Below are 17,165 nucleotides of genomic sequence, written 5' to 3'. Positions count from 1 at the left end.
TTTGTCTTGCATTTTATTAGCCTGACGTATATATTGTCCTTCTGCAGCTGCCACTGAGCTTTTCTAACTAGAGTGCAGACTCCGTGCGTGCGTGTTAATGAATTTGCTTTTTCCTGTGAGGGTGTATTTTCCTCCTTTTGTTAAAGGAAACATCCATGTCATTTAGTTTTGACCCAGCCACCTAGAAATAGAGAGAGTTGCAAGAGAAATTAAGTTAGGCTGCTTTCTATCTGTAGATTTTTAACTAACTTGCTGGCCTACATATGATTCTGATGCAACTTTATGTCTTAATGTAAAGCAACCAGACTTTCACAATAGCATGAAGCTCATTGTCAATTACTAAATGCTAGACTCTTGGGATCCATGTTATAATGAGGCTAAAGAGTATAGCTTTCGTTTAGTAGTTTCCTGTTACTGTGCTTCATGGATTTACAGTGGTCAATCTTTTTTTTCCCGTGTGAAATATTTTGTTCACATCTTCATTTATGTGTGTGTGTGTGTGTGTGTGTGTGGATAGAGACGGATACATTTTTGCTGGTGGTGGTGCTTTTTTAGCTAAAGTAAGCATTAAATTTAGATTTAACTTTCAATATTTTTGTCTCTTTTGCATTAATTGAAGTTAATGAATAAACTAAAGATTTCAAAATATAGTAACCTATTACATTTTCTGGAGATCACACTTTCCCTGGTCCTCTCCAGTTGTATTTGAACGTTGCTCTGGTTATGTTTGCTGTGACTGCGTGAAGTGCTGAATATGGAATGTAGCCAATAAAAGCTCAACTTCCCTCCCCGGCTCTTGCGTTGAATGGTACAGCCTACTTTGCATAAGTTCCTTCTGAGTAGATCCATGTGTGGAAAGATTAAGGAATTAGTCTGCCTGAAATTGAGTAGTTGAATGTGTTGCACAGTGAAGTGCACAGTTGCTGATCTCTCCACGCTAGATTTTAGCGAGCAACATGTATTGTGCTTATACAGTGCCTGGCATGGGTAGTAATTCACTTATGTATTACTACAATAGGAAAACGGTAAGTGTGACTTTCTTTTATGCAACATTTCTGTTGTAATTTGATAACATGATTAGTGGATCAATAGGTAATAGTACAGACCAGTGAGCAGTTATAAATTATAATCAGTTATAAATTATAACTGCCCAGATATATTCTAATTAGTTTTGTTTAAGTTTTTAATAGATGGTTATTTAAAGTAAAATTCAATGTGGTTTTATATACTGAGATTTTAAGCTGTTATGAAAGTTGCATCAAAGTATATCTGCACAAATCATGATTATTAACCGTTGTGATCACAGATTTCAATATGAAATATTCTGAGTTTGTGATTGTCATTTTAATCTGTGCTTGTATTTTGAACATGAATGAAAGCTTGAGGACATTTTAACACAAAAGATGTGTTCCTTTAGAAACAATGTGAATCTCTGGAAACAATTAGGAAACAGCCAGTTGGTTAGCTCTGAATTTCCTGTTTAAAGATGAGCTCCAGGAGCTGGCTTTCATATTGTTCCATCTGCTTCTAATCCAAGAGCATTCTTGACCCTACAGGGAGTTAAATCAAATTTTCAGTCATGTCATTGAAATTCTCTCTGAAACCCGGGACTTGGCACACAATTTTGCATCTTATTCTGCAGCACGATGCATTGTGTAAAGTAGGAAGTGACCAATCAGACTTATTCCCCCAAGAACATTGTTATTGTGGATCAGGTGAATGAGAAAACAAAGTATCATGAACAATTTCAGGATCTTGTGCTGCTAATCTTAAAAATCTGATTTTAGTGTTTGAGACCAAACTTAAACACAACTGTGCCTACATTTTCCATAAATTGAATGCATTCTTTACCAAATATGTGGAGAACTGAAATAGATGTAATAAACCCTATGCAAGACTGTCTAGCACGACTTAGCTTTTGCAATTGTGGGAAGTTGTAGTTTAAAAAAATGCTGCCTGTCATGTTTAATTGCAGCTGTTCTAAAGTGATCTCCGTTCTTGGGGCTTGTGAGTGGTCTTGGAAAGTTCATGTAATTTTGTGTTTTGTGTTATTACTCCATTAGAATATGCTCTTTGTTCTTGAAGCAGTAAAGCACAGCTTTGATCTTTTAAGTATTTTCAGCTTATAAAGGATAGTAGGATTGGATATTGAGGGGCATCCAAAGAAAATTGATAGCATGTGTCTGCAGTAGGTCAAAGGTTAGCTTTATGAGCTTGCACAGTGAGTAAATAGATAATAAATTATGCCAGAGACGTGTGTGGACTATAGTGCACTGAAGTCCTATGTGAATTCCAAATAATTAATTATATGTGGTTGACCCACGAAACGAGCCAGCAACATTCTTTGTTTTTATGAAATGTGGCACTAATAAGCATGGGAAATAACTTTCTGAAACTGAGATAAACCTGCAGAATTGGGTTCACAATTTAAAGTTTAGTAATCAGTAATCGTGGTTTTAAAATGACAGAAATTTTGTCTGCTTGTAATATTTGCAAATTTTAGAAAATCAAAAGCACCACATTCAGTTATGGTATTATTTGGACATTGGAGAAACAAATTAATCTATTTGAATATGATTTTTTTTTTTGGTCAGATGTTTAGTGTTGGTTTACTCCAGTTACGATAACTAACTTTTGTTCTGGCTTTAAGAGAAAGCGCAGAGATTATATTTCAATTAGCAGGGACTTGATTGTAATTGCATCCAGTGACAACATATCAATAATTGGTGCAATTTTTGGTTTTCCCTAATTTCTTTGTAAAATAACTTTTAGAATTACCTGCGCTATTTTTCTTTAGTTGAGGAAATGGATAACTCCAGAAATACTGTTTACAGAGGGTGCTTATTAGATTCCTTTTCCTTTGCTCTGTCTAAAGTCTTGTTGCATCGTGTTTTTTTATCTTTACTTGAGTAAAAAGCAAGAAATTTAATTGAGTTTGTTTTTATGTGATGGTCAACACTGGAATAGGGTAAGATAGGGTCAACACTGGAATAGGGTGTCGGGTTTGAAGTTGGGTCATCTGAATGCCATTCAGGCTCTGTTCTGCATTTCATTCAGGTTTTTAAGTAAATGATAATGACCCACCGCCATGACATTTACAAAGTAGGAGATAATTGACTTTGTATTTGAGTGAAATTGCTACCATGCAGTAAACACTGGGGTCATAGCAGTACAAGATGATGGATCACCTAGTGCTGATACAAAGAGCTATGATGTAGTGGTGTGCATTTAGCATATTGGGGTTGCCATATGGAGGTACAGATTTGCAGAAAATCTAATTAGAATATTTACCACTCCTAAACTATAATTATCCCATCTAAATGCAACAAGGATCTCATTTTAGGATGTATTGTTCTCTTGTTTGGAGAAAACCTTTTGCCCAATCAATGTTTGGTTCAAATCAATATGATTTAAATGCTTAAACTTACTGCATGATTACACACAGTTATATTCCAAGCTACCCAAGCTACTCAAATGTATTGTTTTATAATTATGTTTCCTTATTGATTAGTTAAAGTTCGGGAAGCTGCTGACTCAGCCCCAGTGATTAGGATTCAATCCTGACCTCTGGTATGGTCAGTTTGATGTTCTCCCTGTAATCACGTTGATTTTCTTCTGTTGCTCCAATTTCCTACCACATATCACAGATATGAGTTGGTAGGTTAATTGGCCAATGTATATTTCTCCTGGTGTATAGAAGTTGATGGAATTGATGGGAATGTGGAGAGAATACGTTACATGGAAAATTATTGCGGGAATGGGAGAGTTCTCCAAGTCAGCATGTCCTTAATGGGCTGAATGGCCATCTATGTTGTAAGAAAATATGGAAGTTAATATAAAGTAGGATGTGATTTCTTGATAATTTAGTTATTTTAAGAATATATTTTAAAGTTTTTATTAGTAGGGATATATAGTTAAAATATGGAAGATACAGGGCAAGAAATTAGTACATGGGATTAGTTTTGGATTGATATTGGAATAGACCAGCACAGATACTATTCATATGAAACCTCTCGTTCACACTGTCTCATGTTTGTTAGTAATACTTAAAAGCTTGTTAAGATGTACTGAGATGTTAATATCCATGAATCGATTGGTATTCGGTGATTTTACCATGATTGAGTCCCACCATCAATACTCATGGTGAAGTGGTGGATAGACAATATAGAGAGTGGTGAAGGTGTGGAATTCTCTGCCTCAGAAGGCAGTGGAGGTCAGTTTGTTGGATGCTTTCAAGAGAGAGCTGGATAGAGCTCTTAAGGATTGCGGAGTGAGGGGGTATGGGGAGAAGGCAGGAACGGGGTACTGATTGAGAGTGATCAGCCATGATCGCATTGAATGGCGGTGCTGGCTCGAAGGGCTGAATGGCCTACTCCTGCACCTATTGTCTACTGTCTATTGTCATGGTGATAGGAATGGAGCGATCACTGTTGGGTAGACGCTTAACTGAACCATTCACACAAGTTGCTAGAAGGGCAGGTCAGAGGCTGGAAATCTAAAATGTAATCACTTGATTTCTGATACCTCAATCTTTTCCTTATATAAGACAAAGTTGGGAACTTGATGGAATGCTCTGCACTTTTCTGGCTGAGTACAGTACCAATAACAGTTGAGGCCCAATTCCATTCAGGAAAAAGTCTTTTTGAGCAACAAAAACTCTACCACCTTACAGATTGATTCCCTCCACCAAAATACACTGCAATTACTATAAGAAAATAACTGCAGATGCTGGTACAAATCGAAGGTATTTATTCACAAAATGCTGGAGTAACTCAGCAGGTCAGGCAGCATCTCAGGAGAGAAGGAATGGGTGACGTTTCGGGTCGAGTCGGTCTGAAGAAGGGTCTCGACCCGAAACGTCACCCACACTGCAATTACTTGTCCAGGTGACACTGGATGCATCTCCCAAGCCTGCAACTTTTATCATGGAGGCTGTGGGCAGTCTATGCATGGGAACCTGGTTCCCATGAAAGTTGCACACAATCTCAATTTAGGAGGTAAATCATTTTGCATCATGCTATATGACTGGCTTCTTGAGCAAGAGACTTTTCAGTCATCCATGATCCATGCTCTTCTGCTGATCAGCAAAAGTGGGAGTTCATAAAATGTAAGAACCTGAAATTATTGTCTATCCTCTTTCACTTCTCAGTGGGTTTATGATACTTGTGACTTAACATTTGGATGTATGCTGCAGTAGGCATATTATGCTTTTTCAAACTTGTGAGCAATGGCTTGAATGCCGTATCAAAATATTTTCTTTCCTGTTACGTTGTAGAGACATATAATCGCGGTACTAATTTATTCCTTTGCATTGTGTGATCTATCATTTAATTGATTACACTGATCCCTTCTTTCTCCCACCCCACCTTCATTTTATAATCTGTACGAGGCCAATTGTATGATTTTAATATTTACACATTTGTATTGAATAAAAACTTATTACCATGGGACTTGGGTAACTTGTAGTCTGGTATTTAGAGGTTTTATTAAAGTGCAAGCCATTTTGCTTGTGGATTAGGTTATGATTACATTTCAGCATATGTTGTTGAGATGAGGTCAAAGCAGATGCCATGAGATTCAAATAATAAATGACCTTTCTGATTTGTTTTCAAAAGATTTGGGTTAAAGAGCCTTACTTATTTGAGGGTTACTCCCCACTGTAAATTGCATCATATTTGAACTACAGCCTGCAATAACTACAACTGTTCACTAAGCTATGGGTTCATTAAAGTATGTTCAATTAAGTCATTACAGTTGTGACGCTTTGGTTAGCGTGTTTAAAAATAAAAGGTATTTTGTACTTTAGTCTCCCTTTAAAATGGGAGGTTCGCTTTTGCAGTTCAGTTTTATCCTGTGGATTTAAGAGGGATTTGTCATTAGTTGTCGTAAACGAAGGCCATTTCTGCTTTTATTTTTTTTTCTGCAGAAATCATTAACGAGGGCTGTGTCAGTTAAGATGAGTTTTATTGGCTTTTTGCTTTCACTCCTGTGGACTCTTCGAAGATTCTATTGAGCTTCACTTTCTGCCAGGCAGGCATATTGTCCACCTAAATGCTTTATTGATGTTTCAGCATGAAAATTATGTTCATTTCTACCATCATATCAAAAGAACAAGGAAGAGGATCAGGTGCAATACTGGTCTGATCTATACTGCTGAAAATTATGTATGTTCAAAGAATGACATGCTCATCTGTTCAATCTGTTCTAGTTTGTAAATGCATGAATTAAAGATTAACTCTATGAAAAGGGTTTGGGAATTGCACTCTTGTTTCATAATGGATGTCTGAATAATTCTGTTGCTGATCAATCACTTATTGAGTGGCGTTTGGTGAAAAATGTTGTTTCAGGTTTCTTGGCCAGCTTTTCTTGAAAATATTGAATTTCTATGGCGGGTGTCTTTACAAAGACATGGTATGCTGTCTGGTATCTTTCTGTTAAGGTGTAATCCCAGCTGTTGAGTACCAATGGATTTTGGATGTAAGAAGTCATTGCAGTTGAACGTGGCTAACATGTTTAACTCCATGACTAAACTTGATAGTTATCAACCCTTCTGCAGCCACTTTTATTGTACTGCTGAACATGATTCTGTTCTTATCCCAGATGACATAATCTTTTCATCACTGGCTGGGCATTATTCATGGGATGTTCTGGTTTCTGTGACCAGATAAACTCCCTGAGCCATCAAAATGGTGTTTATCTGTAATTGTACTTAAGCAATCTTTTTCAGCTCTGTTGTTTAGTTTCATGCTCTATGTAGTGATAATGGGATGAAACTTGTGAGTAGCTTGTTAAAAGTTTAATTGGCAAATGAATTGGAGAAGATTGGATGACTCGATCTGTTTCTCATTTCTGATCTGTTCTGATTATAACTTGGAGGAACTCCGTCCTTCTGTGGCATTGACTGACTATTGACTCTCCATCTGGAGTTAATGAAATTATTGAGACCACATCAATAAGGTTTGGTGCACAAAGCCTTTGATCCTAGAATTGAGGCTGTTTGTGAAAGCTCAGAGGTCTGCATATTTTTGACAGGCAAGAGTATAAGAAAAAGAGCAGATGCTGCTTACAAAATGGTATACTTATTTAGAGCCAAGATTACTTAATATGTATAAAACGTTTCAGCAAAGCTTTAGTTTAGTTTAGAGATACAGCGCAGAAACAGGTCCTTCGGCCCGTTGAGTCCGCACCGACCAGCGATCCCCGCACATTAACACCAGGGACACACACGGTATAATTTACAATTTATACCAAGCCAATTAACCTACAAACCTGTACGTCTTTGGAGTATGGGAGGAAACCAAAGATCTCAGAGAAAACCCACGCAGTCAAGGGGAGATCGTACAAACTCTGTATGGATAGCACCCATAGTCGGAATCGAACCCGGGTCTCTGGCACCGCATGCCTTGTAACTCTACCGCTGCACCACATGTTTACACATTACCATTTTATTTGGTAAATGTGGCATTAAAATAAGGAAAATATAGATCATGACTTTATAAAAATATATTGGCACTGTTTTGAAATCTCTCTTCCTTTTCTGTTGATGTTTAAAAGTGGTTGGAACCTGGAGATGACTCTTGATGTAAAACATATATCCACTGCAGTTAAGATTTTAACTTTCCCAGTATTTTCTCACAATTACAACACTGAAACGACCTTTTTCCTTTGGTTTTCAGTTAACAGTGGATACATTAAACATCAGGCTGGACACATACTGTTTGTTTATGCTGCAATGATGGAATTTACATGACAAAGTTCCCTAAAACCCAAGTTAAAACTATGTTATTATATGGTTTATTTTTCTGGTCAGCAGGGCTGGGAATTGAATATTCAGGGGTACACAACGTATAGAAAAGATAGACAGGTGGGCAGAGGGGGTGGGGTTGCTCTGCTGGTAAGGAATGATATTCATTCCCTTGCAAGGGGTGACATAGAATCAGGAGATGTTGAATCAGTATGGATAGAAATGAGGAATTGTAAGGGTAAAAAGACCCTAATGGGAGTTATCTATAGGCCCCCAAACAGTAGCCTCGACATAGGGTGCAAGTTGAATCAGGAGATAAAATTGGTGTGTCACAAATGTAATGCTACGGTGGTTATGGGAGATTTCAACATGCAGGTAGACTGGGAAAATCAGGTTGGAAATGGACCCCAGGAAAGAGAGTTTGTAGAGTGCCTTCGAGATGGATTCTTAGAACAGCTTGTACTGGAGCCTACCAGGGAGAAGGCAATTCTGGAATTAGTGTTGTGTAATGATCCTGATCTGATAAGGGGACTAGAGGTAAAAGAGCCATTAGGAGGCAGTGATCACAACATGATAAGTTTTACTCTGCAAATGGAAAGGCAGAAGGGAAAATCGGAAGTGTCAGTATTACAGTATATGGAAGATACAGGGCAAGATACAGGGCAAACAGAGGCATGAGGCAGGAGCTGGCCAAAATTGACTGGAAGGAGGCCCTAGCAGGGAAGACGGTAGAACAGCAATGGCAGGTATTCCTGGGAATAATGCAGAGGTTGCAGGATCAATTTATCCCAAAGAGGCGGAAAGACTCTAAGGGGAGTAAGAGACACCTGTGGCTGACAAGGGAAGTCAAGGACAGCATAAAAATTAAGGAGAGGAAGTATAACACAGCAAAGAAGAGTGGAAAGACAGAGGATTGGGACTCTTTTAAAGAGCAACAAAAGTTAACTAAAAGGGCAATACGGGGAGAAAAGATGAGGTACGAGGGTAAACTAGCCAATAATATAAAGGAGGATAGCAAAAGTTTTTTTAGGTACGTGAAGAGGAAAAAAATAGTCAAGGCAAATGTGGGTCCCTTGAAGACAGAAGCAGGGGAATTTATTATGGGGAACAAAGAAATGGCAGACGAGTTAAACCGTTACTTTGGATCTGTCTTCACTGAGGAAGATACACACAATCTCCCAAATGTTCTAGGGGCCGGAGAACCTAGGGTGATGGAGGAACTGAAGGAAATCCACATTAAGCAGGAAATGGTTTTGGGTAGACTGATGGGACTGAAGGCTGATAAATCCCCAGGGCCTGATGGTCTGCATCCCAGGGTACTTAAGGAGGTGGCTCTAGAAATAGTGGAAGCATTGGAGATCATTTTTCAATGTTCTATAGATTCAGGATCAATTCCTGTGGATTGGAGGATAGCAAATGTTATCCCACTTTTTAAGAAAGGAGGGAGAGAGAAAACGGGTAATTATAGACCAGTTAGTCTGACATCAGTGGTGGGGAAGATGCTGGAGTCAATTATAAAAGAAGAAATTGCTGAGCATTTGGATAGCAGTAACAGGATCATTCCGAGTCAGCATGGATTTACGAAGGGGAAATCATGCTTGACAAATCTACTGGAATTTTTTGAGGATGTAACTAGGAAAATTGACAGGGGAGAGTCAGTGGATGTGGTGTACCTCGACTTTCAGAAAGCCTTCGACAAGGTCCCACATAGGAGATTAGTGGGCAAAATTAGAGCACATGGTATTGGGGGTAGGGTACTGACATGGATAGAAAATTGGTTGACAGACAGAAAGCAAAGAGTGGGGATAAATGGGTCCCTTTCGGAATGGCAGGCAGTGACCAGTGGGGTACCGCAAGGTTCGGTGCTGGGGCCCCAGCTATTTACGATATACATTAATGACTTAGACGAAGGGATTAAAAGTACCATTAGCAAATTTGCAGATGATACTAAGCTGGGGGGTAGTGTGAATTGTGAGGAAGATGCAATAAGGCTGCAGGGTGACTTGGACAGGTTGTGTGAGTGGGCGTATACATGGCAGATGCAGTTTAATGTAGATAAGTGTGAGGTTATTCACTTTGGAAGTAAGAATAGAAAGGCAGATTATTATCTGAATGGTGTCAAGTTAGGAAGAGGGGATGTTCAACGAGATCTGGGTGTCCTAGTGCATCAGTCACTGAAAGGAAGCATGCAGGTACAGCAGGCAGTGAAGAAAGCCAATGGAATGTTGGCCTTCATAACAAGGGGAGTTGAGTTTCGGAGCAAAGAGGTCCTTCTACAGTTGTACCGGGCCCTGGTGAGACCGCACCTGGAGTACTGTGTGCAGTTTTGGTCTCCAAATTTGAGGAAGGATATTCTTGCTATTGAGGGCGTGCAGCGTAGGTTCACTAGGTTAATTCCCGGAATGGCGGGACTGTCGTATGTTGAAAGGCTGGAGCAATTAGGCTTGTATACACTGGAATTTAGAAGGATGAGGGGGGATCTTATTGAAACATATAAGATAATTAGGGGATTGGACACATTAGAGGCAGGAAACATGTTCCCAATGTTGGGGGAGTCCAGAACAAGGGGCCACAGTTTAAGAATAAGGGGTAGGCCATTTAGAACGGAGATGAGGAAGAACTTTTTCAGTCAGAGAGTGGTGAAGGTGTGGAATTCTCTGCCTCAGAAGGCAGTGGAGGCCAGTTCATTGGATGCTTTCAAGAGAGAGCTGGATAGAGCTCTTAAGGATAGCGGAGTGAGGGGTTATGGGGAGAAGGCAGGAACGGGGTACTGATTGAGAGTGATCAGCCATGATCGCATTGAATGGCGGTGCTGGCTCGAAGGGCTGAATGGCCTACTCCTGCACCTATTGTCTATTGTCTATTGGGATGCTGATGCACAAAAGTATGCATTTGATAGGGAGGCTTAGTTCTCAGCTTATTCAACTGTTAGCCAATTTAAATTGCTCACACAGTTTTTAAAAGGAAAGGTTTGTTGGGCGTACAACTCCCATTCCTTTGGTGTGGGATTCTTAAAAACAACACACCAGCTTTTGAAAAGATTGCTTGATTTTGAAACTTTGGCAGCTGGGCACGTACAAAAATATTTACATGGGAATATGCACTCATGAATCATAGAACTAGCGTTTTCATATCTGAAATAAACCTCTTGCTAAGTAATTTGAAACAAACTTTCAATTAATGAACTATTGGCTTTGGTCACATGTAGCGAGAAACATTGGAAAATTTTGTTTGCATGCTATCAGGTCATATCGTATTTGACACGCGTGCAATCAAGCCATACACGTGTACCACAAGTAGTGTAAGAGGAAACATTCCAGAGTGCAGAATGTAGTGTTGCAGCATTATAGTGTTACAGCTCCAGAGAGAGTGCAGATTTAAAAGAAATGCAAGGGCCACAATGAGAAGATTGAGAGATCAGGGCTGTACCCTTGGCTGATGAGAGGTTCATTCGGTAGTCTGATAATGGAGATGCTCCTGAATCTGGTGGTAACTATTCCACCAAATTGTGCCAATAGTCCTTGCCTGCATGCACCCAACTAGCCTTACCTCGGGAACAATTCTGACACTTTGACAAAAGGCAAAACTGCAGGCAAGGCTTTGCCCTCTCTCAAGATCTTAGTTTTAATGTCTGTCATTAAAATCCACAAATAAAATTAATTCATTTATAGAACCAACAGATCTAAACATTTAAAACTGTGAAAGTAAAATAATGAAAACAAAATTATTTACTTTCCTCTTTGCCTCTAAATCCATGAATCCTCACAGAAATCATTGTAAATGCAGTCATCGGCCACATAGGCTGATCTGTGAGCAGACAGGTGATTTCCCTACTGTAATTCTGAAGAACCCAAGCACATTTGGGCTCCGTGATCGAACCACACACTGAGTGCAATGATAGATGTGCTACCTGTCATTCATCGAATCTTAGACTTCATCTTTCAGCAGCACTTGCATGGGATGTCAAAGTTTGCCGTTTCAATGGTATTTTTTAGAATGGCTATTATATTTTGATACTTGATTGTTGATACTTAGTTTGGAATAGAAATAATAAGGATTTCAAACACATCAGACTTATTAATTTTGATATTTCTGCCTTCAGGTTTACGCACCTTCTCCTAGCTCAGATGATTTTAACAGGGAGTCTCCCAGTTACCCATCACCAAAACCACCCAGCAGCATGTTTGCCAGTACTTTCTTTATGCAAGGTAAGTTTGGTTTTCAATCATTATCTAAGAATAGTGTGTGGGGGTGAAAAGTGCAATCAGTAAAGAGCATTCCAAGTTGTGTTGTTTATGTAAAATGCTGCTTGAATCCAAAAAATTTAATTCATACTATAGTGGTCATAACAAATAAATTATAAATTAACTTTTTTATTTTTGGCATCTGCTTCATTTATCTGGAATGAATTTGTATCCAAAATCGATTAAATCTGCTGAGAATTATGGCCATGTTGCTTATTCTCCAGTTGTCATTGAAGGCTTTGATTTTTGCATTATATTTTCCATTGTTATGAAGAAATTGTTTTGATTTTCTCTGCAATTGATAAATTTATTTTCCATATTAGAAGGAAATCATAATTCTTCTGATCTTTGGAATTCCTCAAATGGAATGCACCAGCCAAGTTATGGAGGAATGTTGGGAAACTCTTCTCATGTCTCTCAATCTAGTATTTACAACAATCTCCATACACACGATCGCTTGGTAAGGATAATTTGTGCTTGTCAATTAATTACTCTTTTATTGTTCTGGAGAACATCAAATGGTGGTTTGTTTTAAGTTTATGCTGAGAATTGTTATGAGCGAATTGCGGTGATCTTTGTGTGAACCTATAAGTGAATCTTTACATCTGTTTTAATATTTCAATAATTAATTAACTCTTAAGCTGAGATGAATGCATATAAATTTCATTGCCTGCTCCTATACTTGGTAGATTGAAAAGTTTCAAAAATTCAAAAAAAGTCACGGACAGCTGTAAAACATGAAGCCTACGTTCAGCCAAATACAGAATATTTAAGGGATAATCTGTTCAAGGTGTCTTGGGCGATTGAAGAATTTGATCAGTTAAATAAGAAACTAATCCCTCTAGTGAATGTTTTCATATCCAGGGACATAAACTTTAAAAGATGCATGATTCAGAAATTGTGAGTGGTTAGCAGTTGTGGAGTAAGGAGAGTGATGAGGCACTGAAGGGATTTTGACATGACATCAGAATTTTAAATATGATACATTGGATAAGGGTACTTGGAGGAGTTATCATTCAGTCGGGGTGGTTATGTGGGACTTAATCTGGGAATGGCAATGGAGTTTACCTGAATGTATGTCAAGTTTTCTTTTCCAATAAGTAGCTTTGATGTTCAAAGCAGAAGGTACATCAAAAAAATTAAAATCTTCAGTTCATGAATGGAGCAAAGGCACGTTACTACAGTAACAGTTGCATTTTGTCAATTTGCAGCTGAGTTTAATCAGCATTACATTCAAGGGCAGCTGTAGTTGGAATGGAAAGAGCAATTGGGAAGCACAAATCTTTTCTGGCTAATTCTTTGCAAATTTTGTTTAGAACAACAATGGAAACAAAGTTTTTTAGAGTTGAGTAGAGTCATTTTTTAATAGAGTAGCTTGACTTGAAGTTATTTGAATTATTTTGAATTTACAACTAATGAATATCAGAATGAAATATTCTTTGATAAAGATTTGGTTTTGGATTGCATTGTAAACTTAATTTATCAAGGATGCGTGCAATTCTTAAAGAGCACCAATTTCATTGTGCCAATAATGAAATATTTGACAACTTGTTTGTAATTAGTTTGGACGAATAAGAAGATGGGATGACCAATTTAATCATGGGGTGTCTCTGAAATGCAGTTTATTCACTGTTGTAATTTTTTTTGCAAATGTATTTAGCAAACTGCTTATTTCTTGAAACAATGCTTATTTCTTGATATTGCAGTGAATTCCATGAGGTTAGTTTATACAGATGTAGAATCATGAATTTTAGCACAGAAAGCTTCTGTCTGACTCAAACATGTTAGCTCCATACCTTTATTTGATATTCTTATTTGCTCCCTCTCTGATACACTATTTTAGATATATCAATTCTGTGTGTTTAACTAATTCATGAAGTTTATATATTTTTTGACTTAATTCAATTTTTTTCTTTGAGACAGTTGGTTATTTTTCAGTTAAGTGGCATCTTTTCTTTTGGAGTCATCCAGCATGGAAACGGGCACTCTGACCCAATTCTGTGCCGACCAAGGTGTCTCATCTAAGCTAGTCCCATTTGTCCATGTTTGGTTCATATCCCTCCAAACTTTCCTAATCATGTATCTGTCCAAATGTCTTAAATGTTGTTATTGTATCTGCCTTTAAGATTTCCTCTAACAGCTTCTTCCATAAAGATACCACCCTTTGTGTGGAAAAGGTTGCCTCTTGGGGCCTTCTTACCTGCAATCTGCACCCTCTTGTCTTGGTTCCCCTATAATGGGGGAAACGATTCTGTGCATTCAACATCCATTCCCCTCAAGATTTCATATATCTCTATAAAATCACCAGATCGCTTTCTATTTCTCCCTAACCCCATATTTATTGTCCAGTGAAGCCTAGCTGTAGTTGGATCTCCAAGAGATGGAGCAAGGAAGCTTTTTTAATAAAACTATCTCTTGCAATCAAGCTCCTATTACGATGAAGCATGTTTTTGATTACCTATTGAGAAATTAGCATTTTAGCGTCACCATTTCCAGTTCATTTTGAAAATTCTAATTCAAGAAAATACCTTGTGCTTTTGACTTGCTTCTTGTTTAAAAAAAAACTTTAAATATTCACATATAGTCAATTTTTCTAACTAGCTTAAATGTTTGATTGAATCGTATTTCGAATAGGGATGTTGCAGTGGATGTTTTAAGAATGAGTTTTTATTTTAAATAATATTTAAAATCCAGTTCATTTCAGTTGAGCAATAAAACATTTTTTTGTAAGAGGCATGGTCGAGGATGTGCGAGACTTGATCCGTATTAATTTAATTGGGGTGTTCTCACTAAAATAAGCACCCCTTCTGTAATCCTGATTGTGAGCTGGCCATATAGCAGTATTTAGGGATCAATTTGCATCTTGCAGCACTACATCATTAGTGGTGCTAAACAATTGAATTGTTCTAAAATATCTATTATGGTTGCTTTGCGTACCTTCCTTTCCAACCCTGGGCTTTCCCTCAATGTGATTCATGAGCTGCAGTGTGTGGAAGACCCCTTAATTAAAGTTAAGCATAACTTTAGTGCTTTCGGTGTTTGATCATCTTGAGTTATTTGGACTGATAGTTATGAAGTCATGTACCTAACCTAAGTAACATGTTCCTTATTATTATGTTATAGATTTGTTGTTTGTAAATCAAAACCCACCAGTTACGTAAGGGATTGGTGAAGTTTTAATTTTACTTCGATTATGTGTCTTTAACATGTTTGACTAATACATCTAATCAGTTATCTTTCAGTAAGAAGGGTATTTGTGAGCATATTCTTGTGGTGCAAACTAAGCAGTTCCATCCAGAATTAGTGTGGCTTAACAGAAGTCTTCCATGTCAAATAGGATGGCTATTAAGCAGGTTCTACTGTAATTATTTGACTGTTCTCATCCAGGGTTGTTACTTGGTGTTTTTATTTTTATAGAACTATCCACCACATTCAGTTTCACCTACAGACATCAACCCCAGTCTTCCCCCAATGTCTAGCTTCCATCGAGGAAGTACCAGCTCCCATTATGCTGCAGCCTCACACACACCACCAGTCAATGGATCAGAAAACCTTTTGGGTATGTTACAAGAAAATGTTTACTTCCACGCCCAAGTGGAAGTAATAATTAGCTGATTGATTTTTTTTAAAAATGATGTTGCATTACTTGCAACTGCAAAATTGCAATTTTGTTCCTTAACATTAAAAAATAAATTTCAGCTTGTGCAATAAATTGAAGATATATGGAACAAAATTTTCATTCAAGTGCAAAAAACAATGTTGATCCATTGAATAATCCAAGTGTTTTATGCTCCAATTATATTGTGTGTAGGGAACAGAGGAAATGCAGCTGGGGGTGCACAGACAGGTGATGCACTTGGAAAAGCTTTGGCATCTGTGAGTACTGAATCAAACCTTTTAGCATCTTTAAAAAAAAACTTAATTACCCAAACTAGTTTTAAAAAAATCTTTGACAAGTAGCATAATTTCACAGGGGAGCAAAAAAGACCCTCATGCTTTTTTTAACCAAAATACTGACCTCAAGGACATTCATCAACAACACTAATGTGTGCTAATTTAACCCTTTGAGAACAATAATATTTATTTTCATAAATCAGAACCTTTAAAAGAAAACGGCATTTGCAAGAATGATGGAAAATGCACACATTTTGAAAGCTGCAAGGGGCGTTCAGTACTCAAAGGGTTAACTAACATTTCCAGTGTAATATTATCCTATGTTTTTTTAATTTTGATTTTATATTTGCACTAATTTAACAATTTCACATCTTAAAAAGTTGCATGTTGATAGATTACAATTTAGTAAAGGTTTCAATTTATTTTCCAGAGCATCAGCTTTGTTCAAAAGAAGTAATATTTAAAAAATAAGTACATTAAATTCCTTCTGATTTTTAGGCTGTTGGACCTGCAAGTTCAAATACTAAACTATAAATAATCCAAAATGCTAGTTATTGGACTGCTGAAGGTAGACTTTTCTGATGTCAGTTTTGACGTTTAACCTGCTTCTGTTGTCTGGGAAGTCTTCCTATTTGATTATGTTCCAAGCTTTGAAGTTCTGAAAGAATGAAGAGTGACATTTTGAAAGTTATGTCAGAGGCTCGAGGCAGGTGGGTTGCCATTTCAGAAAGGATTCGGGTATTTGGTTGAAATTGTAGTATTCAAAAATAATGGATATGCACATCATAAACATAGTGTTAATGATAACTATGATATCTATTTGTAGATTTGAACTCCTGAGGTGCTGAAGACATTTGTGACCATCTTTATAGGGAATTGAGTTCTTAAAAAAATTGTATTTGAGTAAAGCAATTGAAAATGTTGGCAGGGCAGTTTTTCCACTGCACAGTGTGACATTATTAACTGAATCAAGTTGAAGATTATATCGTTTTTGTGCCTATAGTATTACTTCAATGGAGACAGATTTTCATTTTGGAATAACCCTTCTACTGAACTTGAGATTTGAATCCTGCTGGATTCAAATTGTTGAATGGTAATAGTTTAGCGATTATCTAGAAGAGTAATGATTTATGTTTGTCTTTAACATAGGAAAAAAAAACAAATGTATCACAGAAATACCATCAACCAATATTTGATTCTGAGCCACATAAGGGGATTAGGGGATATGGATTAAAGTTTTGTTGAAGCTCTGAGAGGAAAAAAGTGTTAAGAGACAGAAAGCT

General features: G+C 37.5%; 1 protein-coding gene across 10 annotated transcripts in view; it reads left to right on the top strand.

Moving 5' to 3' along the window:
- tcf12 (transcription factor 12) overlaps positions 1-17,165 on the top strand; it is a 178,271-nt gene that overhangs the window by 105,449 nt on the left and 55,657 nt on the right. For 9 of the 10 annotated variants that reach the window (XM_078427058.1, XM_078427050.1, XM_078427052.1 and 6 more), the window contains 4 exons: positions 11,847-11,952; positions 12,312-12,448; positions 15,406-15,547; positions 15,800-15,864. In XM_078427058.1, coding sequence (XP_078283184.1) covers positions 11,847-11,952; positions 12,312-12,448; positions 15,406-15,547; positions 15,800-15,864 — 450 coding nt within the window. Of the gene's footprint in view, positions 1-917; positions 1,026-11,846; positions 11,953-12,311; positions 12,449-15,405; positions 15,548-15,799; positions 15,865-17,165 lie in introns of those variants that run through there. The other variant, XM_078427057.1, reaches the window with a different exon arrangement.

This window comes from Rhinoraja longicauda, chromosome 33 (genome assembly GCF_053455715.1).
Source record: "Rhinoraja longicauda isolate Sanriku21f chromosome 33, sRhiLon1.1, whole genome shotgun sequence".
NCBI classification, from domain to species: Eukaryota; Metazoa; Chordata; class Chondrichthyes; order Rajiformes; family Arhynchobatidae; genus Rhinoraja; species Rhinoraja longicauda.
The sequence above is the reverse complement of the archived record's forward strand: the minus strand, read 5'-3'. Positions and strand labels throughout refer to the sequence as shown.